The sequence below is a fragment of the Quercus lobata genome, chromosome 3 (genome assembly GCF_001633185.2).
Source record: "Quercus lobata isolate SW786 chromosome 3, ValleyOak3.0 Primary Assembly, whole genome shotgun sequence".
Taxonomy (NCBI): Eukaryota; Viridiplantae; Streptophyta; class Magnoliopsida; order Fagales; family Fagaceae; genus Quercus; species Quercus lobata.
The window spans coordinates 62,158,449-62,173,143 of NC_044906.1; the positions used below are offsets into that span (position 1 = coordinate 62,158,449).

Below are 14,695 nucleotides of genomic sequence, written 5' to 3' on the forward strand. Positions count from 1 at the left end.
TAATAATCACATAGAATTGGAATTCATAAGATGAATTAATGGCTTGTATTGGGGTACTGTTACCCCTTCCCTGCACAAGGAAAAATGACAATATATTTAGAGTTTGTTTGGGATGTGATGAAAAGTTCAGCTTATTTGAGTTTTTAGCTTCTTTTTGGTACTATTCATCAGTGGTGGCTCCAGAATTTTTTCTTAGAGTGTTCTTTAAGAAGTATAAATTATAAAATCTATTAAAAAAAGAAATTCATATATTGACAATAACAACAACAATAAAAAAAAACATGCAAATATATAAAATTTACAATTGCCTTCTACGAGTTTTCATATTTTGAAATCGTTGCATGATAGTCTCATTATCAATGCTACAAGCTACATCTCTTTCGATGTACACAACCAAGCAATCATTCATCCACTGAATGTAGAACAAATTATGGAGCAAAATTTAATTTTATTGACATAAAAAAACTGAGGGTGTTCCTAAATTTTTTTTGAAAGGTATACAAATAAAATTTTTAAAAATCATTATATAAAAAAAAAAATTCAGGTCAAGGTGGTCCTAGGACCACCATGGTCTTAAGGTGACGCCGCTCCTGCTATTTATGCGTTCTATTACACTTTTTGGTACTATTCATAAGTCTCATTGTACTATTTGGCTAGTTTTTAACTTTTTTTTTTACACTTTTAACAAAAAGTTTCAGTCTAAATAAGATGTCATCAAACAGACCATTAACTTGGTTTCACTCGAGTACCATAGTTCTATCATTGTACAGTGACCTTTGTGTAATGGTTTTCTTGTACTGGCTCTAGTTTCTTGGCCTTTTTTTTTTTTTTGGGTGCGCGCGCATTCATAAGTTTTAAATGGAATAAAATGTGGTAATTAAACTACAAATATTTTTCCAGTAAATTCTATGCGGATGCCAATCCCAAAATAAACAAGATTTGGATGTGACCTAGCACCAATAAATGAACATTGAAACAACTTCCAAGTCAGTATTTCATGGGTTGATTCATTTTTTTTGCTGCCAAGTTTCAACACATTAATATTTATTTCAATGATTGGCAAATAAATAAAATTCATTGGACAAACACATAAGCCTCGGGTTATAATTAATGAAAAATTTTGGAAAAAAAAAACTGTGTGGCTAGTTTCTATTAAAAAATTTAAAATACCTATAGGGAAATGCTTCATTTACATACATAATTACGTTCAGAACTCAAAAAAAGTTGAAAAGCCACACAGTTTTTTTTTTTTTTTGAATGAAAAACTTATAACTTTATCATGAAGAAGATAAATTCAGTATATCATGAGTAATAACTGACTCAATCAGTGATTGATTTTCTTTTATCCAGGTTTCATAATTATCAAAGTTATATATTTCTTGTGTAGGTCTATTACCCTGCCGCTTCACATGGGAGACGAGCTGAGCTCTAAAGTTTATGGACTACACCTATCAGAATACCGGACACAAATACACAATCATATGCAGGGTACATAAACCCAAAGGAGCGTCAAACACAATCTTGAAATCACTCTCAACTGCCATATCCCTTATACCAACATCCTAAGCAAAAAAAACTCTGATCTCCATCATGGTTTTCAGATCTGAGTTGTTCAAAGAACTAGTAAAGGGGGGAGTTCAAGGTTTTTAAGCTTTGACTAAGGTTGAACTGCAATGATTTTATAATTAATTAAAACACAAATAAAGATATTAAATTTATAAATATTGACAAAAATGACTAAAAATATGAATAAATTAAAAAAAAAGCTTTAAAATGAATTTTTATAAGGTTATTAGAAAATAATAAAAGCATAAACAAGCATTAAAAAAAAATATAGTTAGTAATCCTTTAAGTAGAAAGCATTTTAATCTAAAATAAGAGACTTTTTTTAAATAAATTCATAAATACCACTTTTACCTTCAAAGATACAATTCTTGTTTTCACAAATAAATTTAGTGAATAAAATTTAATGATATGTTGAATGAGAGGATATGAGAGAGGGGTGATATAATAAAAATGAAATACCATTAATTATTTAGAAAGTAAAGTACTCTAATATTAATCACAAGAAAAATGAGTGGTCTGTTGGCTATTCGGACAAATCTTTCGAACCGTGCCTTCTTTCTCGAAAACTTTTCTGGTGCTGTGTGGAGTATTGAAGAATTCTTACTTCTTTTTTCCCTCCTCTTTTTTATTGTATAATTTTTTTTTTAAATTGATATTTAGGTATGTTACATGCCCATTCAAGAATGCAAATATCCCTATAAAAAAGAAAAAAAGAAAAAAAAGAATGCAAATATCATTTTGATAAAATAAAAATGCCAATATTTTTCAATCAATTTTTTAACATTTTGATTGTATGTCATTTTCTTTTTCCTTTTGTACGCTTGACATTGTTTCAAATGTTTCAAAAGCAATTAAATTTAAGCAAGAATATCATATTTTAAATTAATTTTTTCGAATATAAATCTTAGAAAAATAATATCGAAATTTTCATTATACTTAAATAATTAATGCACCACTTAAAATAGGTATTATAACAAAATATGTATTTATCCTATTAATAACATTTTTAATTACATAAAGTAAATAATACAATGTTGGTTCATATATATTACATATCACTATAATTAAGAATTTTTTTTTTAGGGTAATATAATTAAGAAGTTAGGAAATCTAAATGGCTAAGATTAATTTTAGTGAATTCACAAATATTTAGTTTTTTATTTCTTTTGTGTCAATTGCTTTCAAAGCAACTAAACGTGAGAAAAAATATCATATTCTAAATAAATTATTATTATTCCACATAAAAATAGTATTTTATATAGATTTTATAAAAATAATCATATAAATTCATTTAATATAAATAATTACAACTATAGATATTTAATATATGCATTTACTTCATTGGTTAATTCAATATGCATATATTGATTCGATAAATTTGACCTTAAAATTTAATTTTTGTCAATTTAGTTTCTCACTTTGTCAAAATCAGTCACTCCAACCCTTTTGTACTCCAAATATCTTAGCAAATGAAGTTTTTAAAGCTTTATTTATTTATTTAGTCCTTTGATCTTTACTAATACTAGCATCTATGTAGCATGAATGACATTATTGTAGATCTATAATCCAGAGCGGAAAGAAATGTAATTTTTAGTTCCCATGACTGAAAAGTGAAAACTATGTTGTTTTGCAGAAAGATGTCCGCATGATCGATTCACTAATTGTAGAGTAAATAGTAATTGATCACCTAAAATTTAGAAATCTCCAAATTTATATTTATCACTCCTTTTATTTTGTACATTGACATCAGAGGCAGTAGAACTATGAAATATATGGACTATGGTCCCAGGTCCCAGATTTGTATTCATCACAATAAGAAAAGTTGCACTCAATGAATTAATGAAATGTGCATTTAGCGTAATCCCCAAAAGGGAGGTCATTGGTTTTTTTTTTTTTTTTTTTGGTGTTTTTAGTGGTTCTTTTTGTAAACGATTTTTTCCTCTCAAGAGGGGTATAATAGTTAGTATTTAATAATACATAAAAGGTCCGGTTAATATATGCCCTTAGGACATACATTAACATTTAACAATTCATTTTAGAAAAATTTTATCGGAAATTGAAAAAACTATCAAAAGGTTTGACAGCTTTTTTAAATCCCAATAAAAATTTTCCTAAAATAGTTTACTAACATATATCCTAAAGACATACGTGAGCCGTACAATTAGACAATTAGACAACACACGGTAGGCCGTACACATGGCATATATCCCATAAAATATTAAAAAAAAATGTAAAATAAAAAGACAATCCTAATAAGAAAAATTAACAGGTGCTATGAATATTGATTTGTGAACTATTTTTAAAAGCAATTTATGGGAGCTTTCAAGAAAGTGTCATTGTTTTGCAAACTTGTCAACATATGTTCATTTCCATATATACATATATATTCAGTCTTTGGTTAGTAGGGTTCTACGATCCAAAACTACTACAGTATACCAAGGAGGTAAGGAGGCATCAACGTATTAGATATAAAAGAAATTTAAGGGCCTAAATATAATCTACCCTTCCCACAAGCCTGGAGCTTTGTAAAGAAGACAAGCATGGGCAAAACTAGAATTTCAAGATTGGGGAGTGAAACTAAATTATAGAAGTAAACAAACTTAAGAGGACCAATAAGGAGAATTAAGAAAGTTTAGGTAGTGGAAAAATTAAATTGAAATAGAAGGACAAAGCTTGAAATATTAGAAAGTTTAGGGAGCCATGAGCCCCCAAGTATTTATGTAGTTCCATCCTTAACTAGAAGCATGTCCTATGTTCAGTGCTAACCTCGGTACCAATTGATCATTAATGATCCTAAGAAGACCATTAACCATTAAAGAAAGCTTTTTAATCACCCACATTAATGTTATAAGCAACCAGACAAGTCCAATGTCCTCCTTTCTACGAAAGCCCAAAAAAGACAAATATGCTATATGTTTTGTTGCACTTTGGTGTGAACTTTAAGAGCTCTTTAATTAACCACCAATATTTTATGCTTTTTGGTGACTTCAAACTAGAAGATTGGAATCTTAGGTCCCACAGATCTGTGTAAATTGGTAATGAAATCATTTTTGACCCTCTTCTTACGTTGTCATATTCAAATAGTAATATTAAAATTAAACATTTTTTTCAATTGTTTGTCATAGAGAAAATGAAGGGTTGGTTATGGAAACGAATGAAAACGGCCTCACAACAGCCACCATTTTCTTTTCACCAAAATAATCAAGAAGTAAAGATTGGAAGTAGAGGTTGCAGCTTCTATTTCCTTATCAAACAAAACTCCCCCACCACTTCTCATCCAAAGGTAAGCAAGCAATACCTACTTTTTCCTCTCTTTCTTATGCTTTGTTTTCTTTACCTTCAAGTACATCTCTAGCTCTCTCTCCCACAATCCAAGTTGTTGGAACATTGTGTTGTTGGAGTATTCGTTTTATCTAACTTCACTTGCTCTACACGTACTCTTGAGAGTATTCTCAATTTCTCATACCATCCAATCTCATTTTTTGCTCATATAATTTTCACCTTTTTTTTTTTTTGGTTTGAGCAAGACTTTTGAACTCACTTCCAATTAGGCTGCATTGATTTTCTGCTGTCTTTTTGTCAAGTGTAAATGTGACACCCCAATGGTGTCATGGCACTAATTAGTTTCTCCATCCAATTGTCCGTTTCATTAAGTGATATTATCTGTCAATTTAATCCTCAAACAGAGAATTATATCAAATTCCAGAAAGATTAGGAAGCCATTATGCCTTTCGGATTGGTTTCAGCGTGGAACAAGCGCCGGAGAAGCAAGTCTCAAGATCACACAGACCCTTGTATGTTCTTTACTTCTTTTACTACTACTGCTTCTCCACAATATAGTTATATAACATTCATGTCTTCAAGTTTTCAGGGGTTTATAAACCTGTGGAGTTTTGGCAACTTGAAGATCAAACCCCCCAACGCACAAAAAGGCACCATGGATCAGTTTTCACACTCAGGGAAATGGAAGAGGCAACAAATTCATTCAGTGAAGAGAATTTGCTTGGCAAAGGAGGATTTGGCCGAGTTTATAGAGGCACTTTGCAATCAGGAGAGGTATGTTCTGCAAGTTTCTTTCTTAACATAAGATATATTAATGGTTAGCTTTGCGTTTTTTTGGAAATTTTTTGAGGGAGGGGGTTGGTAATATCTTCCCCACTCAATTTAAAGAAAAAGTCACGTAGATTGAATTGTTGAAAATATTTAAATCATTAACTTTACTAATAGTCTCTTATTGTCGAATAAAATACTTGAGTATGAATCCGCTTACACTATAAAAAACGTATTAAAGTCTTGAGTTGATGATAAAGAATAATAATCATGAAACAAATTTCATAAGCTCATATCTTACATCTTATATCATTTAGGAAAACAGATTTAGCAAAAAGGAGTATAATATTAGCATTCTAGTATCAACTTTTGCTTCTCTTTTGAATATCAAGGTTGTAGCAATTAAGAAAATGGAGTTGCCGCCATTTAAAGAAGCTGAGGGGGAGCGCGAGTTCCGGGTAGAAGTTGACATCTTGAGCAGACTCGACCACCCAAATCTGGTTTCCTTGATAGGCTATTGCGCTGATGGGAAGCATAGATTTCTGGTGTATGAATACATGCTTAATGGGAACCTGGAAGATCACTTAAATGGTTGGTTTCAAATCAATTCAAGAACCCGATTCTCATGTCAAATATCTTTCCTTATACTTTTGGTTAATCTGCAACTGTATGTTAGGAATTGGGGAAGCAAAAATGGACTGGCCTACACGACTCAAAGTGGCGCTTGGAGCAGCCAAGGGACTTGCTTATCTCCATTCAAGTTCATCTGTTGGGATTCCAATTGTTCACCGAGATTTTAAGTCCACTAATGTTCTTCTAAATGCCAACTTAGAAGCCAAGGTAAAATTTGAGAGAATTTTGTCATGATTACTATGTATTAGCGTCTTTTTGAACCATACGCATTTTCGATGAAACATTAGGAAATCTCAGTTGAACTATAAAGCTATTGGTTTAGTGTCTATTTTTTGTTTCTCCTTTGTGTGCTTAAAAAGTATATACCTACCACCTAAGTTTTCTCTGGACTCTTGAGCCTTTTAGGGCCAGCCATTAAGATTGTGACCAAAGATTGACTGACTAATAATTTTTACAGATATCTGATTTTGGGCTTGCCAAGTTAATGCCAGAGGGCCACGAGACGCATGTGACCGCTAGAGTGCTTGGTACATTTGGCTATTTTGATCCTGAGTACACATCGGTATGAATCTATGTGACTGAAAAATGCGGCAAATTTTCATCGTAATATATTTTCCAAAGTTTCAATATAGATTTTTCTCTCTTGCCTTCACGTATAAAGTTTCATTAATCTTCATACATCATCCAACTGATCTAAGAACTCATTGCTCACAGGTCTGCAACCAAATTCAAATTGGGAATAAAAAGTAAAAAAAGAAAAAAAAAAAATGCAATACACATATTATGGTAGAAACCCAAAACTCACTAGACAATACAGAAGATACACATATGCATGTAGTGCATGCAGCTTTGCATAATCTGGAGACTTATGTATTGTGGAAGCACCTATTATGCCAATTGAGCAGAAAATAGGGTGTCATAACTTAAGTAGGTTTAGAATATTTCTTATTTTCTATTTTAGTATACCCCATTTTTGAGATTTTACATTGATTTTCATGCATGCCATGTCAAACTAGAATACGAATATTTCCCAACTTCTCCAAATCAAATGCGATGAATAAAATAAAAATGCCTTGATAAGGTTTGATGCTATATCAATGTGTTGAAAACCAGCCATAAGTGGCTGTATCATGTCTAGCAAGAACTTGCAACAGCACTCTCCCATGCATGTTAGATCCATGTGTGCAGATCTCACATACATGCAGGAACGGACCAAAAGGGGTCTCACGGGGGCCCAGGCCCCCGTCCAAAATAATTTTTTTTTCTAGGTATATATATATATATATATATATATTCAGCCCCCTCCCTCCAAAATTATCAGCCACTGGTCCATATTGCTAACTCATAATGCTACAATTAATGTTTTTAAACTAGATAAATTTATAAATTGAAAACTAGTAAATCTATAAATTGAGATGGCATAAATGATTGCACTATAATTTATTAAAAAAACAATGGTGTTTTGTATTTTTTGTCTCTATTGGTAGATGATTGCATCTAAATGTATTAAGAAACAATAATTTTGTGTATTTGTCTTAGTTGATAGTTTGTTAATACTATATAAATAATTTTTTGGATTTTTTTTTCTTTTTGCTTGTACTCTCCCCTTTCCCCCCCCCCCCCTCCCTTCCTCAGCTTAAAATCTTGAGTCCGTCCCTGCATACATATGAGTTGAGAAGAGTGTTCCATACACCTATTACATAGAACATATATATATATATATATATATATAATTTTTAGCTCTAATTGTGACTCACTGAATGCCAATGTCCCAATATACCCTATTCACATAATCTAAATGAAGTAATTAATTATATTTATTTATATAATACCTTGATGTGCTTACTGTATTAAATACACTTCCTACATATTCAGCCAAAAAGGGAAAGCACTTCCTACATAATGAGGTGGAATTCCAATCCCCCCTCAACACAACCCATCTCATATTATAAGATTATGAACTCTATAATATCGCACTTGTCCTGAGCAATACCGAGTATTCAAAGACAATCAATATTATGTTGTCCATTCCTACAATTTAATAATATCTTCTTCTTTTTTTATAAAAATACAATTTAATAATATTATTTGTATAGATTCTTGCCTTAGAAGTTAAGTTCTTTTTGACCTCTCTCTCTCTCCACTGGATTTGTCTAACAAGAGGGCCCAGACTGAGATTTGAATTTGCCTCCTTTGACAATAGACAGGAAAGCTAACTCTACAAAGTGACGTTTATGCATTTGGAGTGGTTCTTCTCGAGCTTCTGACTGGACGCCGAGCCGTGGACTTGAACCAAGGACCAAATGATCAAAACCTTGTACTGCAGGTATGAAAATTTTCTTCTCGCCGCAATTGGCTCTGGTTCTCAATCTCCAAGAAGTTAGCAATTGAAAAATGACAGAATGGTATAAGTATGCTTCTTTCTATTTCAGGTAAGGCATATACTGAATGATCGGAAGAAAATGCGTAAGGTGATAGATCCTGAGCTGAGCCGAAGTTCATACACCTTGGAGTCTATAGCCATGTTTGCAAACCTGGCATCACGCTGTGTCCGTGCTGAGAGTAGTGAGCGACCCCCAATGGCAGAATGTGTAAAAGAACTACAAGTGATTATTCATATAAATTCAAAAGGAATGAGCATGGCTATGCATACTCTGAGAATGATCTAATAAAACCAGATGTTTTTCCAGCAGGGTGCAACTGTTTATTTCAATAAAAAGATGTTTTACTTTTTCTATTAATGATTTCTCCTACCTAGAAAGCTTGTGATCATACAAGCTCAAAAATATGAACACATAGTTATTTGGTCAGGATCCCTGACCAAAAACAAAAGGCACTTGAACCATGTTATCAGACACATAAAACGCAACCCAAGATCAAGTGGAAGGTGGCTTTGTTGTGTTTTACCAAGTGAACATAGGTAGTAAACCAACAATAAGAAGGTATTACTTCCTAACATATCCAGTATCCTGCTAGTCAGCTACCATTACCATTTGTTTTGGAATGTTTTACTTACTGACATTTGCTTCTATATGCTGTGCACTGATTCTATTTTAGGCATGTGCTATATGCCATAGACCAAGTTCAAAAAATATATGTTATATATCCAAAGAAAGCTATAAGATTTCCGTTGAGGAAATAATCTTGGACCTGGAAGAACTTGCCTGTATTGGTGTTCTCAGATTAATTAGCAAATCTCAAAAGACAATTTAAACATCCATACTTAAAATCATTGATTAGATATTCGAATTCATAGAATTTTACAGAAAAATATAACAAAAAACTGCTGACAATGTATATTTTCTAGTTTCAGTTATGTGTATTTCAAACTCAGCAATACAAAATATGATTCAACCATCACATCAACTTTGGCAAAGTAATAGGTAAAGTTGAAAAATCAGTACCACTATTCATGCTTGATTTTGTATTAGTGTTAGAAGCTTGGGAGAAAAAAAAAATTATATTAAAACTTCAAGATCAAATATATACAAAATATAAACCATGTGTCAAAACTGTAACCTGTTCTTTTTATAACAACAACAGGACTAAGATCACATTGAAATAGAGATGCCTGATGCAATTTACTTGCAACAAAATGGAACTCTACATACACATAATATAATATAAGCAAGGAGAAGCTCAAATATCAGGTTCGCCTCCTAGCCAAAATCTAACCTGGTTGAATGATGATCGCAACCTCATTGGCATATATCCTGCAAAACAAGAACCCAAAAGAGCCCCAGAAAGGAATATAAACAACATAACAGAAAAAGATTCATATCTCAAATCATCACAACTACAACTTAAATAAATATCTTGCTAAATACAATCTAGATATCAAACGGAAAGAAGTGATGGGAATATACCTAATCAAGTCACATGCACGTGTGTGTGTGTGTGTATGAGAGAGAGAGAGGAAGGTAGTAAAAGTTGCACAGGAATATGTGAGATTCTTTGGTATATGAATAATACATGGCAGTATTTGCTTGTACCTCATGGATATATGTTATGATCCACAAGTCCATTCAACATATTTATTCCTCATCAGAATCTGACATATCAAAAGGGCTTCCTAGAACTGGAAGTTTCTTGCACATCAAATGCTTACGTCTCTGCAACATCAACAGGATGAAAATGCTATCCGTATTCACAACCTTATAACCTGCTTTTATGTACATGTTGAATGGAGCTGCATCAATCATTCTGCAGTGCAAGTACACCTCTCTTGTGGAATTCATTTGAGAAATTAATTCCTCACTTGCTTTAAGTAGATGCCAGCCAATGCCCCTCCTGAAAGATAAAAAAATAAAAAATAAAATAAACTTAGAAACCTGAAATGCTATGGATTTTAAATTAGTACTATAGTCCAGAGAAGTTTAAATTAAGATTACAGTTCATAACAAATAGAAGAAAAAATTATTTTTGTACAGGATACATGACCGTGACTAACTTTATCATGTATCACGTTGCAAGTATAACTTTACTGCCTTTCACTATACAATCCATCAAGAAATTTTATTTCAGAACTTTTCCATATTCGGATAAAATTAAAATAAGATTTATTTATTTTTTGTAAATCCACTATATGCATTCTGTTTCTCATTTGAACTAATCTTACTTTCTGGTATTTTTCAAATTTTCAGCCTCTTGACATCCAATGTAAATGATACAACCCTGAAGTTTTTTTTATAAGTAAAATCAATTGTGTTAAATAAAAGATTGTACAAAGATACAAAAGGAACAGTTAGAGGGTTTTCTTTTTGGTTAGGTGAAGGGTCTAAAGGGGATGGCCCTCCCAGGATTTGAAGCCAGACATTCCTCAATGCCTCATATTCCCCCACAACTTCCTAGCTACTACTCAGGCATTATAAGCTTGACCTTTGTGGGAAATCTTGTAACACCAGTAACATGATGACATCCAATTTTCTTTAATCTTGAATCATACATAATTCCTCAGCATCCAAAGTTTATCATTTGGTGAGAGGAGTGCTTCAATTTTGGCAACAAAGACCACGTTCCTTCAGAAATAGGTTGTGGAATATAGTTCCCCTGTGTTTGATGTGGCAAATGTAGAAGGCAGAAATAGGAGGATTTTTGCCAAGAGATGTCTATAGAGAGATGGAAATCCCAGTTTTTCGGGTCTCTTTCTATTGGATGCGTTTGGATGGGAGTAGATCTTCAAATATAAGTGCTTCCATAGACTCATTGTTACTATTGAACTGGTTGGGGAACTTTTTAATATATAGCTAGAATACTCCATTTTCTCCCTAGCCAAGTGCCCTTGGATTAGTGGCATGTCCAGGTCTCCCCTATGAGGCATTGAGGAATGTCTGGCTTCAAATCCTGGGAGGGCCATTCCCTTTAGACCCTTCACCTAACCAAAAAGAAAACCTCCAACTGTTCCTTTTGTATCTTTGTACAATCTTTTATTTAACACAATTGATTTTACTTATAAAAAAAACTTCAGGGTTGTATCATTTACATTGAATGCCAAGAGGCTGAAAATTTGAAAAATACCAGAAAGTAAGATTAGTTCAAATGAGAAACAGAATGCATATATAGAAAGAGACCCGAAAAACTGGGATTTCCATCTCTCTATAGACATCTCTTGGCAAAAATCCTCCTATTTCTGCCTTCTACATTTGCCACATCAAACACAGGGGAACTATATTCCACAACCTATTTCTGAAGGAACGTGGTCTTTGTTGCCAAAATTGAAGCACTCCTCTCACCAAATGATAAACTTTGGATGCTGAGGAATTATGTATGATTCAAGATTAAAGAAAATTGGATGTCATCATGTTACGGGTGTAACAAGATTTCCCACAAAGGTCAAGCTTATAATGCCTGAGTAGTAGCTAGGAAGTTATGGGGGAATTCTAGTTTTGTCATCTGCAGAAGAAGGAATTTAACATGTATGTCGCATATCATGATGATGTCATCAATGTGCTGGAATGATGTTCACAATAACAAGACAAGGATTAAGAAACCAAGCAAATCTCGTATAAGCGAATTTTAAGAGTATAATAGAAAGACAACTATACTCTGCCTAGCAACTGTTGTCTTGACCATCTGGCTGTACGACATCAGGAAAGCTGAAATGACTAGCACATATGCTACCATTACTCCTAGAATAACGGTAATAAATGACAGATATGGGAAAAAACTATTCATGTGATTTCCCATAACTTTTCTGTAAAGCCACTATATACATTATATTTCTTCTCATTTGTATTAAACTATTAATCTTACTTTCTGGTGTCTTTCAACTTTCAGCCTCCTGATGTCCAAACTAAATGTTAAAACTCTGGGTGTTTTTGATAGGTAAAGAAATTGTGTCAAATAAAAGATTGTACAAAGACGCATAGGGAACAATTGGTTTTTTTTTTTTTTTTTGGTGACATAAAGGGCCTAAGACTCTAAGGGGATAAAGCCTCCTTTTTTTGAACCTATGCACTCTTTAAAGGGGGGAGCAGACATACCACTGAGCAAAGGGCTCTTGGCTAGGGAAAAATTGGACCAAAGTAGCTATATATCCAGAAGTTTCGATATAAGACTAAGAGTATCAATAACAATGAAATCACCCATATTTGAAGATCTACTCCCATCCAAAGAATTCCCATAGAAAGAGACCCAACAAATTGGGATTTCAGTCTCTCTATAGACAACTATTGCCCCTCAAAACCATCCTATTTCTCTCCCTCCATATTTTCCACATCAAACACTGGGGAACCATATTCTATAACCTAATTCTGAAATCTGAAGGAATTGGGTCCTTGTAGCCAACATTGAAGCACTCCTCACCAAACGATAAACTTCTGGATGTTGGTAAATTAAGTATGGTTTCAATAAATAAAGAAATTTGGATGTCAATCATTTAACAATTAACATGTTATGGGTGTAACATGGATTTAAATATTGGTAAAGCTTCTAAGGCCTGACTAGCAACAAATTAGTTAAAGCACAATTCTAGTTTTATCTACATAAGAAAAAATTTAACATGCATGTGGCATACATGATGATGCCATCATTGTGATAATATAATGTTTACAACAATTAGACAATGATTAAGAAACCATGAAAACCTTATATAAGGTACTTCTAGAGCATAATAGGCAACTATACCATCTGCATTAGCAGCTTTAATCTTGACCATCTAGCTGTATTACTTCGGCACAGCCTTAATGACAAGCACAAATCCTAGTATCATAACAGCATCAATAGGACCGATTAACTCTACTTATTTATCTTAATATAACTTGTTTTTCTATACTAGTATCTAACAATAAGTCTCTAATGAAACCGTGATGTTGACCTCAACATAGCATAAGACCCCAACAAGTAAATTTTGTGTCTTAAACACTGAATTCACAAAAACAGAGATAAAAGACAAGAAATTGGTGAAGAAAAATAGCAATAGTGGAAATCCAAAAACCAAAAACACACCTGCGAAGTGGCTTATCCACGGACATGTTACAAATATATGGCGAATTCTTAGGAGGAGTAGGCGTAGGAGGAGAAGCATTTGCACCCCTTTTATCAAAGCAAACCTCCACAGTCCCCGCCAACTCTTCCTCCTCTTCTTCTTCTTCTTCATGTTCTAGTCTTTCATTTTCCTTTCCTCTGTAGAACCCAATAAGCGTGGCCGTGTGAGGCATTAGAGCTCGTCTCTCAATCAAGTACTGCTTCACCAAGAACCTCAACAACGAAAGGTAACCAGAAGGCCAAACCATGGACTCAGCAAAGGACTCAGCGAGCAAAGCAACTGTGTCGTCCATCTCCTCTGCCCTCATCACCCGAATCCACAATGACCCAGATTCCAGTTCCCGATAATACCTGAAATCCTCGAGGAGTTTGAGCTTTTCAAGCTCTTCATTGCTCAGAAACCGACCTGTTCGAAATGGGTCTTCGAGAAAAGAAGAGCTTGTTGTTGCTGTCGTTGAAGGAGTTGAGGGGGAGGAAGAAGAAGAGGATTTGAAAGCGTAGCGGTTGTGTCTGTGAGCAATAGTAAGAAGTGGGTATTTGGGGAAAAGAGGTGAGGAAGTGAAAGGAAGAGTTTGGTGGGGTTTGAAGTGGGAAAAGTAGTGGTGTTGTGGTTGTGGATCTATGGAGAAAGAGAGTGAAACTGTTGCAGCCATAGAAGGGAGGTGAGAGAGTGAGAGCCTGGTTGGCCTTTCCACGTTGGTGAGACAAACAACATCCTCGTCTAAACTCTAAACTGCTTCGGCTAATCCAAACTCCAGATTCTCAAGTCTAGTTTTAGCCACATGAGCCCGAAACTATTTAATTATGGATATTAAATTTATTAAGGTAATACTAAAAATGCTAAAGATCATAACAAAACACATAACTTTTAAAAAGAATTTTTTAGGCCAGCACTTTACTCCTTTATGGGTTCATCCGATGTGAATAATGATTAGTCTCTGGTTGAAAGCCTTGAGAATAT

The 14,695-nt window shown here is 33.5% G+C and overlaps 2 protein-coding genes across 2 annotated transcripts; one reads left to right on the top strand and one right to left on the bottom strand.

The window, feature by feature from the left end:
- The first annotated feature begins 4,877 nt into the window (after positions 1 to 4,877).
- LOC115982696 (probable serine/threonine-protein kinase PBL28) lies at positions 4,878 to 8,990 on the top strand. The gene is made up of 7 exons (XM_031105377.1): positions 4,878 to 5,360; positions 5,438 to 5,622; positions 6,009 to 6,207; positions 6,293 to 6,456; positions 6,707 to 6,811; positions 8,453 to 8,575; positions 8,682 to 8,990. The coding sequence occupies exons 1-7, from the start codon at positions 5,291 to 5,293 to the stop codon at positions 8,916 to 8,918; spliced, it is 1,083 nt and encodes a 360-aa protein (XP_030961237.1). The 5' UTR covers positions 4,878 to 5,290; the 3' UTR covers positions 8,919 to 8,990.
- A 722-nt stretch (positions 8,991 to 9,712) lies between these two features.
- LOC115982697 lies at positions 9,713 to 14,484 on the bottom strand. The gene is made up of 3 exons (XM_031105378.1): positions 13,696 to 14,484; positions 10,242 to 10,539; positions 9,713 to 9,962 (listed from the first exon to the last, which is right to left on the bottom strand). Exons 1-2 carry the CDS (start codon positions 14,385 to 14,387, stop codon positions 10,284 to 10,286), a joined length of 948 nt encoding a protein of 315 aa, XP_030961238.1. The 5' UTR covers positions 14,388 to 14,484; the 3' UTR covers positions 9,713 to 9,962; positions 10,242 to 10,283.
- Positions 14,485 to 14,695: the final 211 nt, after the last annotated feature.